Source organism: Clavelina lepadiformis, chromosome 1, assembly GCF_947623445.1.
Source record: "Clavelina lepadiformis chromosome 1, kaClaLepa1.1, whole genome shotgun sequence".
Classification (NCBI taxonomy): domain Eukaryota; kingdom Metazoa; phylum Chordata; class Ascidiacea; order Aplousobranchia; family Clavelinidae; genus Clavelina; species Clavelina lepadiformis.
Genome location: NC_135240.1, coordinates 11,069,452 through 11,093,132, shown reverse-complemented (window position 1 = coordinate 11,093,132; position 23,681 = coordinate 11,069,452). Strand labels below are relative to the sequence as shown.

Sequence of the window (23,681 nt, the reverse complement as noted above, 5' to 3'; positions counted from 1 at the left end):
CAAAAAACAATGCAGTAGTAGATGTTGAGTTGGTTGAAGGTTATTCTTGTGTCATACTAATAACCAGAGATTGAAAGACTCAAGTCCAGTGTTAGGAAAGACTTAAATTGACTTGTGTTTTATTGCTTAAAAGGTGAAAATTTCGGTTGACTTCACTAGAACCCCAAAACAAATTATTTCAAATCGATCATTGTAAAATTGTTTTTTATATTTATGAAAGAATTAAATATTTAAAAATTACTATTCTATACATTCTACTGAATGTGCAAAATGGATGGATCAAAAATTGATGAAATCAGATTTTATGCTTATATTTACGTTATGAGTATTCAGAAAGCCATATATTATCGATCAAAGACGAAAAATAAATCATATGTGGTGATTTTCTTGTGACATGACATGTGTTAAGACTTGGACTTGACTTGAAAAACTTTATGGCCTGATTTTACTGGACTTGGGAATGTAATTAATTCACTCGTCTTGACTTTAACTTGTGCTTTTGTTGACTTGACTTGTTGTCAAGACCATTAAGACTTCTTTCCATGTCCGATGTATATATGATGTATTCTATTTCTTTTTGCTTAGAACTATGGAACCAGTACTTAAAAGTTAAGCTATTAGGTTAATCTGCCATAAGAAACATACTTGTTAACATTACATAAGTGCAAAATATTATTATTTTATACATTAATTACTGTTATACTGTTTGATATTGCTTTGGAGTGTGGACCAATGGATGATAATCAAACATGCTGTTTAAAATACTACCCAGATGATATTTTCTTTAAGGTATGTAAATTGTATTACAAGTACGTATCCTTAAAAATATTTTGGCTACAAAATAATAATCATAACTTCAATTAAATAGTTGTTTATTTAATTGGCTGACCAGCAGGTTCTGAAGCTGTAATTTATTTTTTATGTCTTTCATTTTTTAGAATTTGAACACACATTCAGTAATAGAGAATATTTGGAAAGATATGGTAAAAAATGGTTCAGTAACAATTTGTCCAAATCAAGATGCAACAGCTCAACAGTTACCAACAACCATAAATCATAAGCTTTGGGAGTGGGGAAATGCACCAGGTACAGTAGATGTTGGATGTTTTATCTCAATGTTTCTCAAACTATTGCTTAGCTCTTTGATAAACTAGTAAGATTTAAGTTTTTTGCGGAACATGAATTTAAATATCAAAATAAGTATACGGAGTACTCCAATTTGACTGCGTTGGAAATAAAGATTGATACATTCAGATATTTAGTATATACAGTATGTGTAGGGTTTTTAAATGCTGTACATCTTAAGCGATGTTTTTTAAGAAAAGAATAATAGGCAAGCTTACTCCAAAACAATACTGATTGTAAAAACTGTAAAGGCAATCACAAAATAAACTTTGTTATAAAACGTTTGTTTGCCATTTTTATAGTTTTTACATAGTTTTACTCTAGTCATTTCAGTCATTTTTTTTTTTCACTTTTTGTAGGTAAACTAGTTTTAACCAGCACTGTAAATTTGGTCCTCTTAATAGGTAGGGATGAGCTTAATGAGAACCTGAATATTACGCATGAGTCATGACTATCAACATTTTTCGTAATTCACATAAATTTGAATCTTGCAAGCAGATTCACGTTGAATGCTATATTTTGAAAAAAGTAAGAATTCAACAACGAAACCTTGAGGTTTTTGTTTCTCTAAATCAATCGTGAGGATAGATAACGGTTGCGATAATTTTAATTAAATTTGTGTAAATGAGAAACAGATTCATGTTTTTGTTCAACTACAAAATAACAAGTTAATGCATGATTATGTTACTTGCCTGGTGCCATAATTTCGTAAAGGGTATTGAGCAAAGTTAGCCAATTCGATTTAGAGTCGTACAAATATCAAAATCTATTATTCGTATTCTAACGAATCCAAATCTTTTGGTGCATCCATATTCTCTAACACATTGACAATGGTAGTATCAATTGATATTTATAATACCTGTCTAGGCTCATATATCCATTTTACATATGAATCGCAACTCCCAACACTTTGCATCTAGCAGTCAATTTTAACAGTACATTGTCACAACTAGGATTTCTGCCATCATAATGTTCAAGCAACAGTCATATCACCATTCTTTCATGCTGATAAAAAGAGAATAACTCTAATTAGTAATTACTTGTTCAAACTGGTTATCACAAAATTGGAGGAGTAGTTAACTTATTAATCAAAATATGGTTGACTTGTTATTTGTTGGGTGTGTACTTAAAAAATCTCGAACATGGACCGAACATCATGTTGCTTACAGCAAGTATGCATGTGGTTAATGGCTTAGCACTTAGCAGTAAGGTGTTACTTTTAAGCCATTGAGTAAAAATATTTAACAAGTAAACAATTTTAGTTATGGTTGTTTCCGAAAAAATAGCATTATGTACATGTCGATCTATCTAGGTTAAACAGAAACATTGTTTATGAAATGGACTGCACGAAACTCTTTGATGGACCGTAGTTTGCCTAACTTTGTATGAAAAATTAATTTTGTTAGCTAATGCCTACTGGTATATGAGGCTATTATTTTAAAATTTACACAATTTGCTTTTTACCAAGTATTCTCTGAATTATAAGATGGCCGGTAGTTTTTCTAACTTTCTGTAAATTTATGGTGCTTGATTGGTAAAAAGCAAAATAAAGTGACAATAGTTTTAATTTCATAACAATTTTGTTGTTTCTTTTCACCTAATAAAAAAACTTGAAAACCATTGCACAATACATTCACCTATGAGTGACCTTAAAAAAGTGCTTGCAAAAGTACAATGCTAAACATAACCAGCAAATAAGTGATAAAGCTTACTGTCATAATCAAGTGCCGTTAACTATTGTGGCACTATTTAGTCAAAATGATATAAAATACAGTCGACTCCGCTTAATTCGGACACTTTGGTTCCGCTCACTTTTGGCCGAATTAAGCGGAGAAACGGCTTTGTCCAAATTAAGCGGAAAGTCAATTGTTCGTTTCATGGTCATGCATAAAGGAAAAAGACGCATTTAAAATACTGTACTGTTACGTAATAAATGAATTGCAGCTGCGCTATACTGCAGTAACTGGCACTGATCGCATAAAACGTCTTCGTTTACTTTAGTGAGCAATTTCACTTTTTGTGCTAAACTTTTCTGTACAATTTTGTCCTACAAGATGGGCGCAATTGTACCAAAGTAAAAGCGACTATGAAGCTGGCAAGGCCTTATATGAGTTCATTGTCGATTGTTACTGCATGGATCGTCATTGTTTCACCATAATGACTCATAATGCAATTGCATCTTGTCTTAAAACGAACGAAGTACTGTTTATTGTGTCATAACCTAACGATGGAATTGCGAACCTGTGTCCGAATTAAGCGGAGAATTGTCCGAATTAACAGGAGTTTTTTTATGTTCAATTTTTACTTTTGTTCCGTTCCCGAGCATTTTGGCCGAATAAAGCAGTTGTCCGGGTTATCCGGTGTCTGAATTAAGCGGATTCGACTGTATATAACATTCATTCATGTTATTGAATTAAATGCACTGCACCAGGAATGTGTTTGCACTTAACAAGTGAAGGCTCGCTGCCCTTAAACTAGTAGAACTTCTGCACATTAGCATAAAAGAAATCCCCATATTTGGGACATACTTGTCATGCAAATTCAGCAGACCCATAGTTTTTCCGAATCAGATGTCAATGGTTTTGTTTGTTGCAGAGCATGAGCAATTGGAAGAGCGTTTAAAGATCCTGCTAAAACAACAAGAAAAACTTTCTCTAGCATCAGCCTTGACAGCTCCGTCATTGAACACAATAGTCAAACAACTATGCATAACTTATCATCATTTTCAGTCAGTTGTATCATCAAACAAACATGAGGAGCCAGCGTCAGAGGTCTCCAATACAAGGTATGGTGGAACATAGTTGATTTCTCATCCTAAAGTTGTTGTTTTCTTTTTCCACAGTTATTTTGGCTAATAAACCTGTTGCTACAGCTTTGACTAATTACTGTACATTAATGTCCATATAGTAATTTAGTAAATGGGACTCAATTTTGAACGCAAAAAATTTCATGTGTTTGTAAAAACTTTGCTAAGTTGGTTATTATTGTAACTGTGTCTTTTTCGTAAATTTATGGCTCAAGCCGTTATCCTTTTTATGAACTAAACTCAGTAACGTTTTTAGTTCTGAGTTGAATATGGAAGCACAAAAATCGAGCATAACAGCGGACTTGGCAGTGACTAAATTGCCTAATCCATGGGAAAGATTGAGCCACATTGGAAGCAGATTTAGCTTTTCTTTTGCGTTTTTCTTCCTACGTAGACTGTGGCGAATGGGAGAAGACACCGATCTCTGTACTGAATTGCTACAGGTTATTATATGGTTGTGATTGTACTTGTACTACACACATTTTTAAACCATTTGCAAACTTTACTCACTTTTTATTTGTTTATTACATTAATTGAAAAGGGGTATATCAAACAGAATCAGCCATACCTATTAATTGTGGTTTATATTTTGTCCAGGACACATTGGAAGCGTTCAGAGAAATGCCTTTGGCTTGTTTGTTTAACAAGTCGTTGATTTCCTCATCATGGCTTGATTTGGTTGAGCGCTCAGACAAGTTCTTACGATCAGTCATGTACGGGTAAGTGGCCAAAATAAAAATTTTCAGTCAGTTCTATATGTTTTTCCCCTATATTAGAAATTGAAAACAAAAATTTAAACTTTGTGTCGTCCGTCATAATTATGTTGCTTTTTGAAGGGATGACACTGGAAGCTCGTCATCTTTGGCAAGAAATGAAATCCCTTTCCATGATCAACACATTGCACTGAACCTTCTCATGGAATTGTCACTTCAACGCGGGACATTGTCCTATATGCTTGATTTGGTCATCTTCTTAAATAACTTGTGGCATGCAAGAAAACATCTACCTGACAATAGGTTGTTAAATTTGTCAAAAGTTTAGCCATTTTTGCAGTTGTATGGTGATTGGCAATGATGGTATTGCTTTAGTTTTTTCTTCGGAATATCATATTTCTAATACAGCTTATTGTATTGTAGTGTACATACATCAGGCAGACAGTCGTGTCAAACTGCTCAAAATTTGCCGGCCACATTTTGTAATAAGTGATGAATATTTCAGAATCCAAATTGATTATATTCAGATTCAGCAGTGTGGCGATTCACTGTATTTTTTAGACATATTCTTCTCAACAGAAATGCAGCATTATCGGAGGACGTAAAATATAAAAAAAATATCTATAGAAAATTGCACCATGGTGGTCTTGGCTTGAGGGACTTTATTTTCTCTTCTCGTGTTAGATCATGTTTTCTTTTCTTTGTTAACAACTGTATATGCATTTAAGCAATTTGCTGAGGCTGTTTAATGAAATACCACAAGGGTAATAAAAACATTCTAAAAATGAGATGTGGCCAACAAATTTGAAATTGATTTTGAATAATTGCTCATAAAACCTGTAAAGTACGAACATATCACAGGTCAAGAGTTTAACATGCCTGTTATTAGGCATTGCATAGCAAACAAATTTTCATGTGAAACCGCTTATATTGATCACAATGTATTTCACTTTTAATGGTATCACATCAAACGTAAAACTGTACTGCACCGTCATAGGAAATGATGTACATGATATGATATGTCGTAATTAAGGCTTTTGGTTATAGTTTACATTCGACAAATTTTAACACAGTGTTGATGACCAAAAATTATACCTGTGCTAATCATTGTATTTATTTATAAATGGATGCAAAATCATTGTTTGATTTTGGTATTGACCTTCATTGATTGATCTCATGTATAAACTTATGTTGTTATGAAAATTTCCCTTACATTTAGGAAGAATATGCAAGGTACATGTGCCCCACTAACAGTGTTTTTGCATCGTCTGGCAAAAGTTCAACCGAAACATTTGTGGGATAACATTGATGTCACCTCTCAGTTTTTAGATGACACAGAAGATCAATTTGTAAACAAACTTTTATCACTCGGTGAAGAAGATGCAAATATTGGTATAAATTTGTTTTAAAAAATTAAAAACCTATTAAAGTTGAATGTTATTTTCAAACTCGACTAAGGTATATATCAGTGTTAGTATTTTAAACAATTTCTAAAAATACATTATGTTTGCAGGTGTAACAAAAAGGGTTACCCTACACTTTGTATTTACATGTTTTAAATAATAAGAAACAAATTTTACGTTCTTAGCTCACTTTCATTTTCAAGGTACTGTTTTTATTTAAAAGTTTTTCTGTTTTGTTTTACATATTCTTATGTTCTCGCATGATTTCTCAGATTTGCAGCAAGCTGCGGTTATTATCATGGCTCACTTGCGCAAGTTGTCTCTCAATGTCATGCATATATGGTCAGACAAAATGATGGACGATTATGAGGAGGGTTTACAGAAGGGCAAGGTGGCAACTGAACGCGACATTCAGGCAAGTATCATATATAGTAATTTAAGCTAGATTTTGTTTTAATTACTTAGTATCAAGCAAGTAACTTAAAATATGCAATAATACATATATACTTCTTAATATACATGACCCACTTTCCAGTCATAGTTTTTGTTTTGCATTAAAAGTTTATTAAATGAAGATAAATTACTGTAAAGAACGGATTGTATATTTTTGTATGTGTTTAGATTGGTTGCTCTGATTAGATCTGCTTTTTGTAGTTTGTATTGGTTTTATTTTTGTAAAGCTTTGAAGCTTTTAAATACTACACACTTTTAATGTGATGATTACGTTTAGTGTATTCTATTATTGATTCTACTAGTGACATCTTTCTGCATATTTCAGGTGTATCTGTACACTGGCAGAAAGGGACAAATCTGTGCACCAGATGCCATAAACAGCTTAAAAGTGAAGCAGATTGTTTGTGGGGAAAGCATGTCATTCTTACTCGCTTGCTCAGGCAAGCTATACTCGTTTCAAAACGACTCAACAGGAATCCACACGCCTGTGTTATATTGCACGGATATTAATGAAGTCTTTTGCAAAATAGCGATGCACCCAGATGGGATCCATATACTTGCACTTACTGAACAAGGTAACATCAATCACAGTGTATTATCATTCAATGACAACATTTGCTGAAATGACTTCAATTCATGGAGGCACCAGTAGGGTGGACCCAACAAAATCTTATCCATCGTTCAGCTGTGTTCTGCTTTGTGACATTCATTAACTATTTTACGGATACTTTACATACAGGCTTTATCTGTCGGAATTAGATGTTAGTAGATGACTGTAGCCTGTGTAAATGTTGCTATGTAAGCCAAGTGTACATGTAATTTGTGTTGTTTCAAAAGGAAATGTGTATTCATGTGGCAACAATGATGGAGGGAGGCTAGGTCAAGGACATACAATGTTTCAAGCATTTTTGCAAAAAATTTCAAGCTTTGGCAAGACAGCTGGCCGTGTAGTAGTTGATATCGCTTGTGGTACCAATTACAGTGCCGCAATCACTAATAAAGGTTTTATCAATGTTCATATTTATGTATTAACAGTTTCTGATAAAGTTTTATTTCTTTAGCTCGTTTGTTAAGAGTAAATATAGCGTGCCATTTTTCTGGATCAGTTCCGTCATAATATTGATGTTTAATTTTCACTGTCTTCTATATTGTTATGTATAGGTGAGCTTTACACGTGGGGTGTTGGAAATTCTGGCCGACTTGGTCATGGCAACAGTTTAGACCAACATAGTCCCACTCTGGTTGCTGGCTTGCAAGAGCATCGTGTAGTCCAAGTATCATGTGGGGGATTTGACGCTCATACTATGATTGCAACCGACACAGGCCAAGTGAGTTGTTGATTTCACGCATGGGAATGCATGCTTATATAAATAATAAAATAATATCATCATGACGATAAGTTCAACTTGGGCTTGACTAAATTCATAAAGAAATAAGTTCGTATACCTACTCAATATTTTCCCAATTTTCATCCAAACATTGTGTTTTTCTGTCATTTCAGGTATGGTGCTTTGGAGTTGGAGAGTATGGCAAGCTTGGTTTTCGTAGCATTGACAACAAAAACACACCACAGCGTTTATCGCTTCTTGATGGACACAGAATTGTCAAGGTTCACTGCGGAGCGCACTTTTCAATTGCTATTTCAGATGAAGGAGATGTGTTCTCATGGGGTGTGTTAAAAACAAAAGAATACTTCCAATTCTGTAAAAAAGTAGTTTATGTAGTGATGCATGTACTGACAGATAATTTATAATAAATGTATTTCACTAAGTGTAAGTGTCATTAATTCATTTTCAAACAAAATTCCACAATTGTTTTGCAACCATGGTAAAATATTATGCATCGTATAAAGGAAAGTCAAGCAGTGATGTCTCTGCACAACCATACAGTGAATGCAACGATTGGCCGCTTCAGAGAAAAGCAGACAGACTTAAGGCAGTTGATGTGACAAGTGCTGGAAATAAGATTTATATCACCACAACTGATGGAAGAGTGAGCCTCATTACTGGTTTGGTTTAGCATTGTGGTGTTTATAACTATAATGATATAATCTATTTTTCTGTAGATACTGAAGTTTAATTCTCTTGAAAATCTCATGTATTCTGCTTCACAAGCTGAGTGTGTAGGGAAGCAAGATGACTGCAAACTTATTGGTAGGTTTTTATTGGTAGGTTTAAAATTCCCAAACTGTGTGTCGCCACAGATTCTCAGGTGTGCAGCGAATGTCTTGGGAATTTTGGAAAAGAACTGTATAAATATTTAAAATAAGGCATGCAGACAAGCATATGCGACTTAAAAGCGCTTTAACTGCTTCAATAGCTGATAAAAAAGCACATATTGTGATGATGAAAATGAAACCAAATATGGCATTGCCGATAGAGTAGGTTAATTGCCACGTCATAATTGGGCTGCTATGTTAGAATTAAATGCCTACCTTCCATCCTCAAAGTTCTAGTCTAGTGAAAATGTGAAAGGTTTGTTCACCGGGTTGCATAGCAAAAATGAGACAAAGACGAATGTGAACATGGCCTTTCTACTTTGACTGAAATTAAAAGCTGTAAACGACAGAGACTGCTTGGAATTGACGACGAAATGCGTGTATGTTTGTCAACAATGCAACCTCGTTTCAGTCGTATATGTTTGTATAAACAAGCACAATCATCGCATTAACTGATTAACACGAGAAAATAAAGTTTTTTAAAGCAAATTTCTTCTCTTGTAAGTGTGCCGCAAAAGTTTTATAATTTTTTAGTCTGCCGCAAGCTGAAAAAGTCAGGGAACCACTGAGTTATATCAATAACACTAATTTTATATCAATAACATTATCATTGTCCGGAATAAGCTCAATATAGCCAGAATGATTCCATCAAAGCAATAAGTTCTGGTATTTTTTCATGTTTATTTTATTCCATCTGGTGATGGCCATTTCAATATCTTTGGTTATGTTCCAGTGTTGATCATATTCCCCCGAAAGAATTAGTACTGGGCGCCCATTCCGTATTTATCTTGTTCTTTTAATAAAATTAATATATAGTGATTCAAATTATAAACCACATTGTGCTTCCTACTGCATTAAAGTAAATTCAAGTGTTCAAAGCATGTTGTTACAAATGTATTGCAGTATATGCAATGATGCTATTGAATTTTACACCTTCTTTCAAGGATTTTACGCCAACCACAACACACTCTTTACCTGGTATGACCAAACCAAAGCATTTCAAGTTCCATTGCATCTTCCATTCATCATTGATATTTCTGAGGAGACGTTTGAACGCCTGGAAGCAATTTTGGGAAAGGTGAATGTTATTTTGCATATTGTCATTGCAAGCCTCGTATCAACTGCACAGGCACACATGTAAGAAGCACTGAACCTTATTAAATCCCATTTATCCATTTCAACTTGATAAAAAAATAACATTTCGTCGCAGGCATGTGTTGGAATTGGTCCTAACTGGCTGCCTTCTGATGAGAAGAAAAGTTTGATATTATCTTGCATTAAACTGCTTAAACTACAGTTGTTTGCCATGCTTTTCAACTATGGTCAGTTGATATGATAGTTCACAATGCTGGGATTCAATGAAATATGTAGCTCAGCAGTTAGGAAATTGAATTTAAACAGTGAATTTTGGTTTTTAGGTAAATTGGGTGAAGGTACTACAAACATTTCCAGGATAGTGCAGTCTGAAGCATTTTCCACAATCAAATCGAAAATAGTCTTTCTTGCTACAAGACCTGGTAAGCGTTGACATGCATCAGATCTATTCACTGGAAAGATATTTGCTGTAACTAAAATCGTTTGTGAACAAAATCTATAAAAATCTTTCAGGTATTTTTGAAAGCCTGCAGAAAGCTGCGCAAGAATGCCTTCAAGTAGGTTGGAAAATTTTGCTTCCAACTGTCAGAGAACGAACAACTGTTCTATCTTTTTTGCTAACTTCATCATATACTCCATCAGGAGGACAGGTAACTTACCAATCATCTGCAATAACAGTTTGTATGTCAAGGAAAACGCTGAAGTAACTTGTACGATGTTGGTTTTGTATTCACATGATCATGAGTAAGTTTTATTTTCTTCATTTGTTTAGTTGTTTATGATGAACTTGATAGTGAAGAGTCTTCTTTCTGGCAACAACCTTTATCATTTACTTGAGCTTTCCATACAGGAAGAAGCTGGTTTAATTGCTGCAAAAAATGAGGTATAGATTTAGCCACAAACACAGCTGTGATTAATAAGTCTCAAAAACAAATTTTTCTTGTTATATGGTTCTTAATAAATCGATGCAGGGAGAGAAGGACTTAAATGAACTGGAGGTTCCGGTCAAAGCAACCTCCCAAAGTAAAAGCACACAGAAGATGATGAAAGGTGTCAAAGTAGAGGAGAATCTTGATATGTTTAAAGACAAGAAAGTAACTTTGGCTAAACTACTTGAGCAGTTGGTCCAGTGTATTCAAAGGTAATGAATATGGTTTTGCTCAACTAGATTATATATAATTGATTATAATATTTACAACCTACTTTTGTAGTGTGTTTTTTCACTTTTGGGTATTGACCACAATGTTCTGCAGCCGAAAATTTTTGGAAATACATCTGCTATGCCAGCTATTGAACTCGGAGCATAGGTTTTTGTCTGATTAATACTTATATGAACACTTGCAGCCACACCATGTCAAAAATGTCATCATTATTGGAAAGCAAGACAAGAGTAAAAATTCCACTGACTTCATCAAGAGAACAAAGTGAGGCTGCCATGAAGGTGTTGACTAGATTTCAAACCTTGTTGATCAAAAAACTCTTTCAGTCATCATCAGATGTAGGTTTTCATTTTCATCAATTTGGATAATTGCTAGTTTAATAGCTTGGCTATACCAATTATTATATTGCTCTTTTTTGTAAACACAGTTGTACTTCTTTCCTTCAATATTTTAACTGCTCTATATAACCAAGCTAGGAAAGGAGCTCAAGAATTTTTATTTTAGTTTTATTTTTAGTTTTTATTTTTATTTAATTTATATTTTTATTTATTCTATCAAAGATTTTAATACTTTTTTAAATAGGCTGCAGCCTCACTTTTGTTGAAATACAATGAGTTGATCTGCCTCCACGTTACAGAAGTTCTTCTTGTTGCTCTAAGCTTTTTCTCATCAGACTCTAATGACTGCAAAGTTGTTTATGAGGAAGTTATCAAAGTTCTAAACACAGATATTCTTGGAAAACTTTTGCAACCACTAGTGAATCTAATACCTTATCGTACTAGCTAGCTGTGTGCTGTTTTCTATATGTTCTTGTATGATCTACTTTATGTGACCATAATTTTTATTTTTGCCTTTCATTTCTGTTAATAATTACCAAGTGTCTAAAATGAAGTTGTTCATACTTCTATATCCTTCAGTACAAAGTTTGGTTTTGTTTCAGATGCTGTCACTGTTGCTCGTGGTCAGTTGTGTTGGAAAACAAAACCCAGATTTTTTACTGAAAGAAAACGTCCTGCAACAACTTACACAGATATTGCTGTCTCTGGACAATTTTAACACGCTTTCTATGAAGATCAGAGAAATTGTTACAAGTGACTTAGCCTGGCCAGCTGACGAAGGTAGTAGCGGTATAACGTTACAAATAATAAACTAATGTCTATACTCATTCTTACAGCATAACATTAGCAAAACATCCAACTATATTAGATCAAAATTTCAATTGTAATAAGTTTTAAAACATTGTTGTGTATTTATGAATACTACTAGCAGTAGTTTGAGACCCTGCAAACTTGCCCAACAATATGATATGATTTCTAAACATCTTTGTAAAGCTTCCGATAGTCTTCCGCTGATATCGTCCAACGAATTGGCTGCTCACAACAGTGAAGGAGGTCGGTGGATGGTGGGGAAGGGCCTGGTGTATGATCAGCAATCATCACCTGATGACAACCTGTTTGATGATTTAGAAGCTCAGGGTAATAGAAAGTAAACTGTTGTTTGCAAAACAAACATTAGGGCAAAGTATTGAAAACATGTGTTACAGCTGAAAATATTTCTGAATATTTACCGTGACTTTTAATTGAATTCACAACACACAACATCATGGCACATCCAGTATATTTGCAAAAATATAGGGTTGGCGCTGAAAAGCACAAACAACTCATATGTTATATGCCTGGTCTGGTCTGCTGATATAATCAATGAGAATGTGATCAGGAATTTTGTGAAAATACTTCTCAATGCTCTGATTTCTGCATTTTCGTTTGTTCATTCTAATGTGTAGTGCCTGTCTTGTTCATTGGTCACCATGAGAGTAGTGTCATGAACTTTTTTCACTGCAGTGAGAATGGTTCAATCATTTCAAGTTGAAATATCTACTTTTGGAGATGTTTCTCATTGTCTTTTATGTTTGTTTTGTGTTAAAGCTATAACTCACAACATTTTGCTTACAAGGATGGTTTATGATTATTATTTTTGTACTAATTAACTTGCAATTGATCTTGTCAGTTTCATTTTGAATGTATATTTGCTTGCATGGCATTTGTTGTTGCCATGAAGTCAGCCCTTGTGACGAAATCTAAAAACTATTCCTTTATCATTTATCAGGTCGTTTGGTGGGTCGGTATTGTTCTGAAGAAACAAATCGTGCATGCAATGTACTGGGAGGTACATCAGATTTAGCAGCATCATTACTTAATGCTGAGCATTGTCTTGCTCTGCTACTATCTTCTGTTTATGGGCAGGCTCAGGTTAGCAGCGTAAAACAAAATATCCCTTTTGAAAAATTGCAAAAATTTGTTTACAGTGTCTTTATGTTTCTTAATTAATGACTATCAATCATTGAAATACTTTTCCATGATTAGACAATTTGTAAAAACTGGTCTGAGTCCGATTGCAAGTGGCTAAAAATGACCATCTTCCAATCTGGTTTGGAGAAAAGTAACCAGACGATTACTACTGCTCTGAAGTTAGCGAATGGTAAACTTTGATTCTTCTATTCTATTGTATTATGCTTTACTCTTTGTATTGGGGAAATTTTTTAATTATGCCAAACTTTGTATTACAAATTAATTTCCATCACTCTAAATGGGTTATTGACAGATTTTAGAGTGATTTAAGTTGACGTGATTTAATTTGGTGTGTAAACATTTAAGTTAGATCCAATATGCCTGCAGTGTACAGCTTTACATTATTGCTTCCTTCAGTAATTAGTAGCTTTTTTATAGACGAATGGTTAAGAACAGAAGCTCGTGGACTGCTATCGTCATCATTTTTAAATTCCCTTGTCACAACACACCCTGATGAACGAGGTTTTTTAAGAAATATTGCTGAAGGTTACAAGGGCCTGATAGAACCCAGCTCATACTATGCCACAACATTCATGCAAATTGTCAACAAACATTGTCAAGACAATAACATGATCTTGCCATCGTCTTTTGCTTTTGATCATCCTGTACAAAAGGTAAAATATATTTATGTGTCGGGGTAAAAAATCTGTAGTTTTCTGTAGTTTTTTGTAGTAATCTGTTGTACAGTAGTTTTCTGTGTGAAGGTAATATCAAGCCATAAAAGACATTTAGTCAGGTTGAGTGTTGCATATAACTAACAATAATTGCAATACTTATGCAATTACATAACTGACCCACGCAGCTACAGTTACAAACATTTTGTTAAATCACTTTTTGTATGATGTTCCATGAGTACATTTCTCTGCACAAAATATATTTACTCACTTTCTGATCCATCTGTGCTCTATGAAAACATGCTTGAAATCTATACAGTGTCTGTACTTAGCTATTGGCACTCATTAAAACTGAGCTATAGTAGAAACCAAAGTTTGCGGTGTGGCATACTTCATAACCTATCTATGATATAATCAGTATTGCCCAATGGGTGGCTGTAGGCTCACCAGCAACAGCATCACTGCATTTCATTTCTGATGCCATCTCCTACCCCACCAGACATTTATTACCAAGGATAGCTTGTGTACTGACGTTGTTCAATTCCGTACAAATTTCCAGAAATGTGGCTGGGCAAACTTTGCTGTTTTTTTTAATCAGTGTGGAGGACCAAGTTGCATCACACATCATGTCTCAATTTTCTTCTAGTTTATCTTCAACACTAATTTAGTTATTGCTTTAATTTTCAGGTTGGTCGTTACTTTCTTGCATGTTTGTTAAAACATCACAATCTAACGAATGCTGCCCTCACACTTGTTGAATACAAACAAGATCGCTTGATAAGAAATCTAGCAATACTCTGTAGAGCAACCCATTCCTTCAAGCAAAACATACTGTATATTCACCAGAGAACTAGAAGGTTTGATATACTTGTCGAATATTTCATAACCAACATATTCTAGTGGTGGTTAATAATATCAGGCCTGGCAAGTTTTCACTTAAAGTTTTATTCGATATCACAGGGGTCTAGAACAGGGGTGTCAAACTCAATCACACAAAGGGCCAAAACTCATAACTTATTTAACGCTGCGGGCCGTAAGGATAAAACGTGATTGAACGTTTTGTGACATAAGTACAAGAATTGGAAAAGGAAGCGAAACAACACCAAATATTTGATAGTTTTTTCCATTTTTGACTGGGCTATTTTTGATTATTCTTCTCTTACATCATTATGTTTCATTCATCTCCTTGCAAAATCAATAAACAAAAAAGAAAAAAGCAGCCCAGATTACAACTGTTAGAATAAATCACTTTATTCTATCGTATGATGGGGCAACTGTGTGCTGCTGTATTGTGCGATTTGTAATAATCTTGTTTCTTGCTTGAAAAAAGTAAGTTATACTGTATAATGATCTCGCGGGCCGGAAATAGTTCAATGTTTAAAATAGCATTGCGGGCCAAGTTTAATTGTAAAGCGGGCCGGATGTGGTCCGCGGGCCGGGAGTTTGACACGTATGGTCTAGAACATGTGGTTCTACTATTTGTAAATACGAATCAAATTGATTCAGCTATCGTAGCATCATGTTTTGAAAATGTGAACCACAAAATCTGGGGAGTTTGACATGTTGGGTGTATATGATGTGAATTACATGTGTCACTATTCTAACTATAATAAAACTTGATTTGTGCTTTCAGGCCCTACAAGGAAATATGCTCTGCAATAAAACAACGTCTGCGCTTCTTGCTTTTTGAAGTTGCTTCTGCTTCTCCCAATCCCTTGCTTAGCATCCAGAAGAAGAGGATGTTGCATCCAATTAATGCCTGGAAAAGAGCTTTTCACAAAATGTCAGCAGCCGGCATGTTGAAGAAGAATTCCTCAATAACTGTGTCAAAAAAAGGTGATGCTCTGGACCCCGGATTGAGTGGTAACATGACACCAAACATACCAGTCAGCGAAGTTACATCAAATGAAGATAACAAACAGGAAGCAGATCCATATACAGTGGTGGTCGAAGTAATGGAGAGGTGTTTGAAAGTTGTTGAAGAGCAGTCCAAGAATAAACTGTCGCCAAATGATGAAATAATTGCGGAGGTGAAATTCTCAACCATGTAAAGATTGTCATGTTTGCAAAGAAAAGTTTGTGATTAGATATTAAGTATAAACATTTTATTTAAATTTAAGATATTACATTATGTTTAGAAATCTAAAAGTAAATGGGATGATATATTCTATCTAATTACACCTTCTTCCAATCTGAAAGTATTGGCGGATCATATCAAAGGAAGAAAGCAATTGGCAAGAAAAATTACGCAAGAAATTGAAGATTTTGCTATGGCAGATAGTAAGTTTAAACTAGTGATGAAGTTTAATAGAATTGTATTCGTATTTGTTTTAGCAATATGTCACTTACATTAGTAGTTGTTATTATTATTTAAGTTTATACGTTTTAGGTTTTATAAGATTTTTTTTTGCAAAGTAAATTGTTTTTAAGGTTACAATGTAGCAGTTTTGGATAAAATTCGAGGATGTTTGTTGCATTGGTGTAATAAGGCAATCATGAGTCATAAGTGTGGTGTCTGCTTTTTGAGATTGTTGAAAGACAACCACCTTCTTCCTTCTGTTACCCACTCTCTACTTTTTGGTTGGACAAATCCTTCACTTGTACTGACACTACATGAGAACAAGTCCATTGTCTTGCCGCTTTCAAAAGAAGTAAGAAAGTATATGTATGGGGTTTACAATATAAAGGTAGCATTGCATTGGAGGCATTTCATCTGTAAATCTAAACATAAGAAATAATTTCCAAAAATATATATTATTGTACATTGACTGTAGCAAACGAAAGATTTGTATGGTATATGATGCTAATGGTATGATATATTAATATACTAACTATACAATACATACTAATCATGTTTTTAATTATTTATATGGAATATTATGCTTATTGAATACTTGTTTGTGTGTATGGTTTCTCAGGTTTTCAAAGCTATAAGTAGCCATGTAAAGGAGACAGCAATGACTCCTACAGAAGAACACAAACAATACACCATCACGTTATCTGATATGCTTCCAATTTACGGTACAATTGGAAGATTCCTTTTGGAAATTCGAGATATGCAAATGACAGAATTCATAACAAGCCATCTGAGAAAGTCAATTGCTCAATATATGTTTGGAAGCGATACTCCAACAGATGTCACACAAGCTTCAAGCAGTTTCAACTCAGCTGAAGCTAATTCGCCCATAACAAGCGCACCATTTACATCCAAAACCTCATTTAGGGAAATGTATGAAGCTTTGAATGGACCATGCACTGAACACCAAAGCAGGCAAATTTACACTCATCTCATTTAGTCATTTTCAGTTCATTGTCATTGCTTTTGTTAATAACTCATCGAAACCTTTATGAATAGGTTTTTAGTGTTGTTGCTTGGTATGCTGAGTCGTCAGATTCGATGCACTGAAGTCAGCCGAGTCATACTATCAAACACTCCTTATTCCATTTCTGCTTTAATACAACGATTAAAAGGCTTTCAGGAAAGATTCAAGAAAAGATCACCTACAAACAGTGAGCAATGAGCATGAGTCAAAGTATTTGTATTCTAAAGGAAGACTTTTTTTGAACGTGAATCATTGATATTGTCCTAGTGTCTTTTAATGATACCATTATTGATATCCTTGATTATCCAGATAATCAGAAAAACCACCCCACCATTTCTTTTGACACTGCTGTTCCTATTATTGATACTTCACCTAGCAAATTGAAAAGAGAAAAGCATATACCAACATCGTAAGTGTGCATTTTTATGTTAATTTAATTAATCGTTGTTTAATCTTGAACCCAATACTTCTGAGTGTAAGTTCATGTGACATGACACCTATCAAAGTAATTTAACAGTTTGTTTTTAAGAGCGAGTAAATTTGCCAATTGTCTTTATTTCCCCAGTGGCCCAGAGCTGACCGAGATGATGACACTTGGTGCAAAGGTAGTGAGAGGACGTGACTGGAAATGGCAGGATCAGGATGGCAACTTGGAGGGGGAGGTAATAGGAGAGGTGGAATCAGATGGATGGGTGAGAGTTAGATGGAATTCTGGGACAACCAATTCTTACAGGTAGCAGATTTAAATGTAATGGTAGGTTTTCTTTTAAAACCTTAATTGAAGTTTGCCTCTTGCCTGATCGTCATTCATCAAGTTGTGGATGCTAAACCTTTTTATTTTGAATTACAAACAACTGGTATACTTGAAGTTGTACAACATACTGTATAGGATGGGAAAAGAAGGCAAATATGATCTTCAGCTGGCTACTGTCCAAGACTCTGATGAAGAAGACACAAAGTTGGAATCCGTTGAAGGGGAAACAGTGATCGTGGATGCTGACAATGCATGGAAAAGCTTCCTTCCCACTCAAACCAAGTCCAATGCGATTGGAATAATTCACTTTATGGCTGATACATTCATACAGGTATTTACAAAGCAATTCATTTGTACTATCATCGGCATAATTGATCGAACGTTATCATAAATTTATTCTCTTTCTGCCAGATGGAATGCCTTTGTGCTGGTATTGATGCAACAGATATGGATAGTAATGTGTTAAAGACTTTTTCAAGGTTTATTCATTCTCTCATAGTTAGCAAAAGGAGGAATGCTGAGGTAGCTAACTTCAGATAAGCTTACCATGTAATATCAAAGTGAATGGTACAATAATAAATCATATCAATTGCGATACGATACAAGTAACATCAAAATCTCTGCAAATGTTGTTGTCTTCTCCGAATAACATGCGACTTGAATGCTTCAAATCAGGATTTTCCGTACCGTTCGTTGCAAAAGTGGTTATCTTATGGGTTCATTCGCAGCTTGGCAACAACCTCAGTCATGCGAAACAATCTAAGTTCACCCGCCTGGGTCCAGCTCTGTCTTGGTATAATTTAGTTTTACCATCGTCAACATATACTCCGCACAACACAAAGTGAATTTTTATTTTTTTCATCCCAGATGTGGTTGGTAAGACCAGGAATGAAGTGATAAGCTCTTCCATCACTGAGCAAGTTCAAGCACTGCGTCATCTCGCATCGGTCATGCCTTCTTGGACCCATCATGAAAGCGCAAAATCCAAGATGCTAAACTTTCTCCATGATTTGTTAAGCATTTTATCCGACCTTGTTTCATCAAGTCAAGTGGAAAACGACAGATCTAAACTAGGTAAGAGTGAAATTGTATGTAATATTGTAATCATTCTGTGTACAGTGTGTAGGTCTATTTACATTGGGTTTGGTTTACTAAACAATGGAGGGAACTGAAAGATAATAATTACAAGGTGTTATTTGAAAATGTTTGTATATTGCTTAGAAAAAACAATCACCTTTCTTCATGGAAATTGCTTGTCATCAGACCATTTCCAAACAATCGCAGAAGAAATTATTATTCTTATAAGGTATGATTGTTATTGATCCATCATGTATGTATTTATTGTATAGCCCTGATTAAGCATGCACTAGTTTTTGTTATACTTGATGTCTGACAAAATCTTGATGAAAACTTACAATGACCTTTTTATGTCACACCAGGAAGCTTCACAGGCACCATGGTTGGCAAGAGGCGATTAATTCACTTATTTTTATAACACTAAAAGATGTTCCTCTACATTTGCAACAGCATGCCGATGGCCAATCTGAAAAAAAAGGTAATAACATGCAAAAAAAATTTTCGCCTTTGCTTTGTATAGGTTGTCTTGAGTCCAGAGATATTTTCAAAGAAGTTGCATGTTTAATTGTTTATATTGTTTACAGTAGAGTTTCTTCAATTACAAGCTCATACGTTTGTGGAATGACACATCGGTTAAGGTTTTCAGTAATATTATTGCTTTTTAAGATGAGATCCATCCTGCTGCGGTCTTGTCCATAATTTCTGGAGTTGATGATCGATTCCGAATTGGAGGTTATGTGCAACATCCACAGAGAGGAACAGGGTGTATCTTTGCAATTTCTTCGGATGAAACTTTGTCAATTGCATTCAAGTAAGTGAGCTTTGCATAAACAGAAAGGAACAAACATGCACAAAATAGTTTGTGTTGTTTTTGAAGAATAAATCTAGTGAAACAAAAGCTATAGTTATGTCAATTAGCCACATTTATGCTGTTTTGTTTTTATAAATCATGATATACCTTGCAGATCAGGCTGCTATCGATGTTCACACAAGATCTTGCATGCATTTTTGCCACCTCAGTGTCATTTCGATTCATCACTTTTGAATTGGAATGAACACTTGATTGCTTGCTGTTTAGATCTTGTACAGTACAGCCTGACATCTCCGGAGGAAAAATTTTCATTTATTAAACCGTTATCCGTAACTTCTTCACGAACTAAAGAACTCTCTGGAGGATCACACAGAAAAGTTAACACGAATAAGAGCCAGAAGGTAAGTTTATTTCTTGAATTTGAATCTTTTCGACTTTGTTTTTAGTTATGAACAAAACTGTTAGCTTTAACGTAATTGTCGCACTTTGTTTTGCAGAAGTTAGCACTTGTTAAGAAAAATGCTTTAAGAATCAAGCTCCTCAATGCTCTTCCTTATCTGCTTAGTGATCAAGAACATTTGCATCACGTTTTGTACCACATTAAAGATGCCCCCATCCCCGATCCTGAAATTTCTGTTCTAGTACAAGCTCCCAGTGATTCCGATAGCCAACCGATCAATTTTAGTGATGTTGTTGTGGAAGACGGTGATGCTCTTTCCGAATCCATTGGAAGACCCACAGTTGGCAACTCTAATAAGATTGAAATTCAAAACCAATTTGAATCAATGTTAATGGATGAAGAGCAGAATAAAGAGGTTTGAAAATATGATATTGGTCATGTCACCGCACTAAAGTTTTTATCTCGTTGTTTCGAATGAAGTATATTGCTTAACTAGCCAAGAATGAATGTTATTAAATTTCCTTGTGAAATTACGTTAAAAAAGTGTGTTAAATAAATTTATTTGTCATGCCAGCCGATTATGCAATTGTTGATGAGACTCAGTGTGACTCCATCGCCTGTGAAGCCTCAATTTGGTGAAGAGGAAGTGTCAGAAGCTGCGTCATCTGTGATTCGGTTACTCAGCACTACTTCAAACGATTACTATATGAATGTACAAAACAATTACATTATTTTTACATCTTTTTGGTTGTTCATTATTTTACTGCTTGTAGTACTGTAATAAGAATAGCTTGTCAAGTTTATATTGTAAACTGTTTTGTTTATTTTCAGGAGATGTTTACTTTGCTAAAAAGCAACCTGAGTGCAAAGCAACATTCAAACAAGTCATCTACTTCCACCACAAAACTGAACACGAAATCGTCTGAAGCAACAAAAGGTGAATACACTTTTCCTGAAGAAAATTCTACTTCGTCATCCAGTTCCAAACGAAGGAGGAGGAGAAAACGTGATGCCAGGAGAAGATTTCCGCTTCTCTCTTCAGGCAATACATCAGAGCCAGAAGAGTCTGGTGGTTTCAGGAGCATCATGCGTCACTTGCGATTATTAGATGAAGTGGAACGTTTGAGGTAATATCAGTATCAAGACCTATTATGAAGTATGTTTTAATTAAGTATATGAATTATGTTTTTGTGGTTTTATTTACTTCACATATCACATAATTTGTAGAGATTTTCCAAACATCTTGCATCCCCATCCCTCATCAAGTGGAAGATCAAGTTCTCCATCTTGTGGAAAAACATCTTCAGTCACGGTTCCTCCAGTAGAATTGCATCAGTTAAAAGAAATGGGTTTCTCTTCGAATCACATACAACGCGCTTATAATGAGCTTGATTATGAAACTTTATCGAATACATCGCAGGCATTGGAGGTAAGAGCTCAAATGGAATCTTGTTGATTCGTTATGCCAGCTTAGTGCCAGATCTGATTAATTATCGTAGTGTTTAAAATGCTTGTTTGTGTTCTTAGAGATATCTTTTCACTAGATATTTTGTGTTGCTTACTAATCAATCTGTCTTGGATGGGAGAAATTTAGAAAACTGAATGTGCAATTTTAATCATAAATTATTTGATTCAGGCTGTGATAACCTGGCTTGTCGAGCACCCCGCAACTGAATCTGATGATGAAAGTGACAATCAAAATGATGTTGCAGAACCATCTGTTGGAAACTACACAATATGTAATTATAAGTTAATGGTTGAAGCTGCATTTAATGTCTTTTTAATATACCATAAATCTCATTCGTGTTAAATAAGTCAATGACGAAGTACCATTTATTCAGTTAATGATTTTGATGAAGAAGAAATGGTCTCATCCATATATCGATCATTACCGTCCACCCCAGATGACAGTGACTTCTCCACCGAAGGTCCATCAGAGGACAATGGCTCAAACCGCAGCGCTCACAACAGAAGCCCTGGAGAGAGTGCACCTTCTGCTGTGACAGAACCTGGTGAAATAGTTTATAAGAAAAGACATGAGTTTAACTCAGACGATGAATACGCGCTCTATATCCGTGGGCAGATTGAGGTTAGCCTACTTCAGTACTGTATATTACAATTGGGTGCTTTGGTGAATACGCAGACGAAGCTTGCTTTTTCTTATCCAACTTTTGTGTTATCCAGGTTGGTATGATGGTTTGCTGCTGTCAGACATATGAGGAAGTGGAAGAAGGTGATTTTGGCCAGGTTGTTCGCCTTGATCATGATGGACTTCAAGATCTCAATGTCCAGGCAACTTGGATTAACAGAGGAGGAACATACTGGGTATATCAATATGATATCAATTGTATGAGATTCTACAATATAACGTTTGTTTATAAAAAAAATGCGGTATGGGGCATCACCTGCAACTCATAGTTAAAAGTAAAGTAAACATCAAATGCTATTTGCAGTTACTGCAGGAAGGCAAACGGCATGTTTCAATTAAAGTTGTGCAACATTAATTTACTGTCCTAGGTACGTTATATACATGTTGAACTGATGGGAAGTATGGTAGAGTCATGTGCCCAGATGTTTCAGGACAAAGTGCAAAGACCTATTCGTGTTGGAGATAAGGTGTGTTTTTTAAATAAAGTATGAACTTCTTACGATCAATTACATTCAGACAATGTAATAGCTGCAAATAGTTCCAATCTCCATGTGTTTAATTCTCCATTATACCTACTTTAAAGGTTTGTGTGAAACGCTCCGTTTCAATGCCGCGTTACAAATGGGGATCTGTTACGCATTCTAGTATTGGCACAGTTACTCACTTTTCTGCTAATGGTAAAGATGTTACCGTGGACTTTCCTCAACAAAGTCACTGGACTGGTCTGGTTTCAGAAATGGAATTATTGCCGGTACCACACGATGGGATGCTTTGTAATTGTTGCCAGGTAGGCTTGTGACCCGTGGTTAATTTTTTTGTGGTAATGAGGCATATTTGTTATTTAACTTACATATTCTTATTTTGACATCATTTATCAATAATTTCTTGATGCCATAATTCCTGTGTTTTATTGAGCACTACTTTTCCATGCGAAGTTATTTATTTTTTATAAGATGTTTATGTTTTAAGCAGACGTCTCCTATTCTTGGCCCTCGTTATAAATGTGAAATCTGTCCGAATTTCAACATGTGTGGCAATTGTTATCGCATGTCAACTCATGCCACCCCAAGGCACACATTTGTAATGATAGCGGAACCCAAAGCTGCTGCTGTAAAGGTTGGACGGGCTGGTGTATTCTCTCAGAAGAGAAGTGACAAAGCACCTTCTACTACTTTGGACGATGCCAAAAGTTCCCACATTCCCACAGATCATCATGCAGGCCAAGGTAAAGG

The 23,681-nt window shown here is 35.0% G+C and overlaps 1 protein-coding gene across 2 annotated transcripts in view; it reads left to right on the top strand.

Annotated features, from left to right (window-relative positions):
- Window positions 1–589: 589 nt before the first annotated feature.
- Window positions 590–23,681, top strand: part of LOC143470329 (E3 ubiquitin-protein ligase HERC2-like) — a 35,811-nt gene continuing 12,719 nt past the window's right edge. The window contains exons 1-53 of one of the 2 annotated variants that reach the window (XM_076968399.1): window positions 590–789; window positions 939–1,086; window positions 3,721–3,910; window positions 4,188–4,374; window positions 4,529–4,650; window positions 4,768–4,947; window positions 5,864–6,036; window positions 6,320–6,462; window positions 6,826–7,075; window positions 7,338–7,502; window positions 7,662–7,828; window positions 8,002–8,170; window positions 8,353–8,492; window positions 8,566–8,653; window positions 9,663–9,796; window positions 9,929–10,040; window positions 10,137–10,235; window positions 10,327–10,463; window positions 10,586–10,696; window positions 10,785–10,954; window positions 11,158–11,311; window positions 11,556–11,729; window positions 11,914–12,091; window positions 12,305–12,448; window positions 13,080–13,222; window positions 13,337–13,451; window positions 13,700–13,935; window positions 14,623–14,792; window positions 15,569–15,965; window positions 16,074–16,215; window positions 16,366–16,586; window positions 16,854–17,206; window positions 17,291–17,445; window positions 17,568–17,667; window positions 17,824–17,991; window positions 18,148–18,343; window positions 18,424–18,534; window positions 18,688–18,805; window positions 18,880–19,086; window positions 19,234–19,318; window positions 19,452–19,567; window positions 19,756–19,900; window positions 20,055–20,301; window positions 20,398–20,715; window positions 20,875–21,012; window positions 21,132–21,427; window positions 21,528–21,729; window positions 21,937–22,039; window positions 22,142–22,389; window positions 22,485–22,625; window positions 22,818–22,916; window positions 23,033–23,236; window positions 23,422–23,674. In XM_076968399.1, coding sequence (XP_076824514.1) covers window positions 733–789; window positions 939–1,086; window positions 3,721–3,910; window positions 4,188–4,374; window positions 4,529–4,650; window positions 4,768–4,947; window positions 5,864–6,036; window positions 6,320–6,462; window positions 6,826–7,075; window positions 7,338–7,502; window positions 7,662–7,828; window positions 8,002–8,170; window positions 8,353–8,492; window positions 8,566–8,653; window positions 9,663–9,796; window positions 9,929–10,040; window positions 10,137–10,235; window positions 10,327–10,463; window positions 10,586–10,696; window positions 10,785–10,954; window positions 11,158–11,311; window positions 11,556–11,729; window positions 11,914–12,091; window positions 12,305–12,448; window positions 13,080–13,222; window positions 13,337–13,451; window positions 13,700–13,935; window positions 14,623–14,792; window positions 15,569–15,965; window positions 16,074–16,215; window positions 16,366–16,586; window positions 16,854–17,206; window positions 17,291–17,445; window positions 17,568–17,667; window positions 17,824–17,991; window positions 18,148–18,343; window positions 18,424–18,534; window positions 18,688–18,805; window positions 18,880–19,086; window positions 19,234–19,318; window positions 19,452–19,567; window positions 19,756–19,900; window positions 20,055–20,301; window positions 20,398–20,715; window positions 20,875–21,012; window positions 21,132–21,427; window positions 21,528–21,729; window positions 21,937–22,039; window positions 22,142–22,389; window positions 22,485–22,625; window positions 22,818–22,916; window positions 23,033–23,236; window positions 23,422–23,674 — 9,019 coding nt within the window. In that variant the 5' untranslated portion in view covers window positions 590–732. Of the gene's footprint in view, window positions 790–938; window positions 1,087–3,720; window positions 3,911–4,187; window positions 4,375–4,528; window positions 4,651–4,767; window positions 4,948–5,863; window positions 6,037–6,319; window positions 6,463–6,825; window positions 7,076–7,337; window positions 7,503–7,661; window positions 7,829–8,001; window positions 8,171–8,352; window positions 8,493–8,565; window positions 8,654–9,662; window positions 9,797–9,928; window positions 10,041–10,136; window positions 10,236–10,326; window positions 10,464–10,585; window positions 10,697–10,784; window positions 10,955–11,157; window positions 11,312–11,555; window positions 11,730–11,913; window positions 12,092–12,304; window positions 12,449–13,079; window positions 13,223–13,336; window positions 13,452–13,699; window positions 13,936–14,622; window positions 14,793–15,568; window positions 15,966–16,073; window positions 16,216–16,365; window positions 16,587–16,853; window positions 17,207–17,290; window positions 17,446–17,567; window positions 17,668–17,823; window positions 17,992–18,147; window positions 18,344–18,423; window positions 18,535–18,687; window positions 18,806–18,879; window positions 19,087–19,233; window positions 19,319–19,451; window positions 19,568–19,755; window positions 19,901–20,054; window positions 20,302–20,397; window positions 20,716–20,874; window positions 21,013–21,131; window positions 21,428–21,527; window positions 21,730–21,936; window positions 22,040–22,141; window positions 22,390–22,484; window positions 22,626–22,817; window positions 22,917–23,032; window positions 23,237–23,418; window positions 23,675–23,681 lie in introns of both variants that reach the window. The other variant, XM_076968391.1, reaches the window with a different exon arrangement.